Here is a 4,247-nt window from a genome sequence, read left to right as displayed (position 1 = left end):
GGGGGGGGGGGCCTGGAGAGGCCCAGAGGGAGAAGTGGAACCAGAATCACTCTCCGAGGGAGGGCACCTCTGCCAGCTGGCAGTGCCTGCCCCTTTCGAGACACTGAGTGGCTCTCAACCAGTGACCCAAAGAGCAGGGGACCCCCTCACCACGTGCTCCTGGACTGGTGTGGCCCTGCTAAGGCTCTCTGAGGAAGTGGACACGCCACCACACCTTCGTGCCGCTGAGAGCAAGGTGAAGGGGACACGTTTTCTAATCGCCCTGCTGCTTCTGTTTGCCGCCCCACGTGAGTCCTGCCAGCCGGAGCCGCCAGTCGGAGGCCAGTTGCATCTGCAGAACTAAGGACCCAGACCTTGGACCCCCGTGGGTCCTGCCCCAGCAGGCCCCTTGGCAAGCAGCCAGCAGGCTTACCCTGACCACACCCTGCCCGCGCTTCCAAGCCTTCCTTATGGGCCAGGCTCCAGGGAATCACAAATGAGGACCCAGGGGGTTTGCTTGGGGTGAGCGCACGAATAGCAGCTATTCCCAAGATGGTTGAGAGCACAGTTGCATGCCAAGGGCACAAAAAAAAAATGGCACCATTATCAGGTACTCTCCTGTGCCAGGATCCCAGTGAGATGCTCATGAATGTGGTTTTTGTTTTTGTTTTTGTTTTTGTTTTTTTGTTTTTTGCTACCTAGGATTGAACTTGGGACCTTGCACTTGCCAGGCCGGCGGCGGAACCCCTGAGCTAAATCCCCGGCCCATGAATCAGTAACTGTTAATACAACTGTTGTGAACACAAGGAACTGAACGAGGCAGCAGGTGCTAAGGACCTGGGGTAGCTTTTGCTTTTGTTTCTCTAGCCTGTCTTTCTCACCATCTACTCCAAACACTTCTCACCACTTTTTTCTCTTTCACAAAGCCCCCTGCTTGCCGATATACTCAAAAGAAAATCCAGCTTTCCGGCTGATCCTGATACCCAAAAGGGTCTGTCTGAGATCTGTCTGTGGAGACATTTCTCAAAGTAGAATCCATCTACATCAGAATCATAAGAACGTTTGTTAACTGTGCAGATGTTCAGATCCCATCCAGACCTGCTAGATGCTCGTCTCTGGGTTTGAGACCTAGAAATGGGCATTTTACAAGTGGGAAGGCGGCTCAAAGGGAGTGTGTGACCGTATCTCAAAACTCATGTAAGCGCTCTACGAGGAGCTGGCCCAGACAGGAAAGTCCTGATTCATTAGGCCCCACCCCCTTTGGCCCTTCTATCAGGCAATTCAAAGTCTCCAGGCCCCAGAGAGTTACTGATTAACCCTCAGTTTCCAGTAAAGAAATAATAATAAGCGAAGGAGCAACATAAGCCAAGAAAGAAGCTGGGCAGCCTAGGGAGAGCGTGGTGCCCGACAGCTGCTGACTGCAGGCACTCGGTGAGTGTGAAAAGGAGGCTTGAAGCATCCAGCACAGGTCAGAACCCACCCAGATCCCGGCAGCACTGGCTGACGCTCCCTGTCCACATCCAGGGGTCGAGCGACTCTGTCCCGCTGGCTCTGTGCCCAGGATGTCTGACACCGAGGCCCCGCAGCAGCCCCAGCCCATCACCATCACTTTGGGACCCGCTGGTCATCACCAAGATTGTGCAGAGGGCGACCTGGAGTGCCTGGTGTGCCGAGAGCCCTACAGCTATGCCCGGTCACCCAAGCTGCTGAGTTGCCAGCACAGCTTCTGTGCCGTCTGCCTGAAGCTCGTACTGTGTGTGCAGGAAGACTCCTGGTCCATCACCTGCCCACTCTGCCGGAAGGTCACCGCAGTGCCCGGGGGCCTCATCTGCAGCCTGAGAGACCAGGAGGCGGTGATGGGACAGCTGGCCGGGCCATGCCTGGAGGTGCGGCTCTGTCCTCAGGGGCTGCAGGGCTCTGCCTCTTCAACAGGGGGGCAGCCCAGCTCGGCAGGAGGGGATGAACAGGATGCGGTGACTGTGAACCAGGTTGCAGCCCGGCGCTTGGCCGTGCACCTGCTCCTGCTGGTCCTGCTCATCATCCTCATCCTCCCCTTCATCTACCCGGGCATCATCCGGTGGGTGCTGGCCTTCATTATCACTCTCGCCTTGCTGATGTCCACCTTGTTCTGCTGTTACTCGCACAACCAGAGCAGCTGCTGGCCCTGCCCCAGGACTCACTTCTGCGGAGAACAGAAACACAGCCAGATCACTTCCATCGCCTGACAGCCCCAGGAGCCTGTAGCCCAGCAGCCTCGTTGCTTCTTAGGGCCCTGACTCACAATCCGCAGGGTAAGGGACGGTGAACTCATCCTGGCTCCTCGGAGACTCCTTGCCAGGTGGACTTGCCTGCCACAGCCAGAATGGCCGTTCTGGGTTAAGAACTCTGTGCTTGGGCGGCGGGCTGGCACTTGCCTTTGGGGTTGCACAGCCCGATGTGAAGGGTGTGGGCAGGACTCACAAATGACGTGAACACTACAGGGGCTTCTCATTCCTGTTCTCATGACACTGCTGCTTCTGTGTGTAACCTGGAAGTATTGTAATGTTGACCTTGCAGAACATACAGAACTGACTCCTCTTTTTCAGTCGGTGTGGCTGGTTTTATCTCCTTGATTGGGGTAGTTTGATGCTTCCTATTGGGGGTGTTTTGTGCACATTTTAGCTAGTACAAGTTTTCCCGCCTGGGAAGCGCACTCCCGTGTTTGGCTGACATTGCTCATTTGTGCCCATTCCAACCTTGCCCCAGGTCCTACTGTTGGGGTCTCCTATGGATCAGTCCCAGAGTGGGAGGGAGAGAGGTTGTTTGGGGGTGGTACTTCCAGTGCTGCAGAGAAGCCCATATTTAGTGGGCAGAGTTGCGGGGGTAGAGGACAGGTGGGTCTGGGAATTGCTCTCGGCATCTGTGCTGGGATTCTCAGCTGTGTGCCAGGAGGCCGTGGCTTCACACAGAATCTCGGGGTTACAGCCTGATCCCCCTCCCCCAACGCAGGGGGTCCATGCCCATCTCGTGCCATGGCGCCACACCATAGAAGCGAATCTTTATGGATGGGTGCTGCCTTTTTGCTGCATCTCATGCCCTATTTGAACTTCCGTCATAAAGATAAGAAACCTTGTAAATGCAACGGTCCTCACCAATAACCTCATCTTTCTGCCTCACTGTAACAGTCACAGTCATCACAAAGGTCCCGGGGTCTTCTCTTGGGGACTATTTTTGCTCTCTCAATTAGGAAAGGTATCTGCAGGGGAGAATGACCTCCCATGGGTGCCCAGATAAGGGCTCAGTCAGGGCTGGACGTGGGCACTCAGGGGAGCCTCACTGCCTCTCTGAGCTGCATTTTCCCCAAATGGAGCTGGCCAGATTGTATTATTCCTAAAAACATGAGAAGCCCCAAGAGCCGAGGGCATTGGCGGCCGCAGGACAACAGACATGGGTCGCACCCCCTGTGGACTCACACAAACAGAAATCTAAATACGCCAATGCAAATTACTGTTCCTTGAGTCTGGTGCCTTTTTTTTTTTTTTTTTTCTTACAAGGTACTTGCCAGGCAACTCTGGGTGCTGGGGCAGAGGAGTGGGTGCGCATGGACCAGTGCTTTAATCCAGGCCACTTGGGCCTGAAGGACATCCTGTCCCGCTGGATGAGCAGACAAAGAGGACTGCTAGCATCTCCTGAGCTCGCCTGGGGCATGTGCCACTGGGGAAGCCTGCCAGTCTGATAGGAAAAGAACGTTCCCTCCTCACGCACTCCTCCAGTCCCATTCTATCTAGTTCCTGCGCCCTTCCCCAAGAAGAAACTTCCACCAAGGAGGCTTCGGATGTTAATGACAACATCATGTTTACCATAATGGTGGGTACATGTTGGTCCACCACTTAATGGTGCCCAGCTTTGCCCTGACTGATGGCTATGCCTCATCTAGCCAGATCTTCACAATAAGCTTGTGAAGGAGAGACCATCATCATCCCTCTCTTACAGCAGAAGTGGCTTGTCTAAGGCTGTATGGACAGGAAATGCCAGAGTTCCCTCAGGAATTAGTCTAGGGCTCTTCCTGTCCGGTCATTTGGCTTCTTTTAAGGGCAGCTCAAGAATAGGGAGAATGTGGACACATTCCCAAACTTCTGGCAGATTCCACAGAGACCAAGAAACAAATTTCAAGAGCCTCTCCAAATCCCACTGGTCAGGTACTCAGAAAGGTCAGGGAATTTTAGAATTTGGACTAAAAAAAAAGAAAGGAGAATGATAAAAAGCGTAATGGTTCTCCTGCAGACTTT

The 4,247-nt window shown here is 54.1% G+C and overlaps 1 protein-coding gene across 1 annotated transcript in view; it reads left to right on the top strand.

Moving 5' to 3' along the window:
- Rnf186 (ring finger protein 186) overlaps positions 1-2,299 on the top strand; it is a 2,547-nt gene extending 248 nt beyond the window's left edge. The window contains exons 2-3 of the mRNA XM_033767980.1: positions 184-287; positions 1,504-2,299. Coding sequence (XP_033623871.1) covers positions 184-287; positions 1,504-2,204 — 805 coding nt within the window. The 3' untranslated portion in view covers positions 2,205-2,299. The remainder of the gene's footprint in view (positions 1-183; positions 288-1,503) is intronic.
- Positions 2,300-4,247: the final 1,948 nt, after the last annotated feature.

Source organism: Fukomys damarensis, unplaced genomic scaffold (assembly GCF_012274545.1).
Source record: "Fukomys damarensis isolate Sample0158 unplaced genomic scaffold, DMR_v1.0_HiC HiC_scaffold_23, whole genome shotgun sequence".
NCBI classification, from domain to species: domain Eukaryota; kingdom Metazoa; phylum Chordata; class Mammalia; order Rodentia; family Bathyergidae; genus Fukomys; species Fukomys damarensis.
Note: the sequence above shows the minus strand (reverse complement) of the source record. Positions and strands in the feature narration are given on the sequence as shown.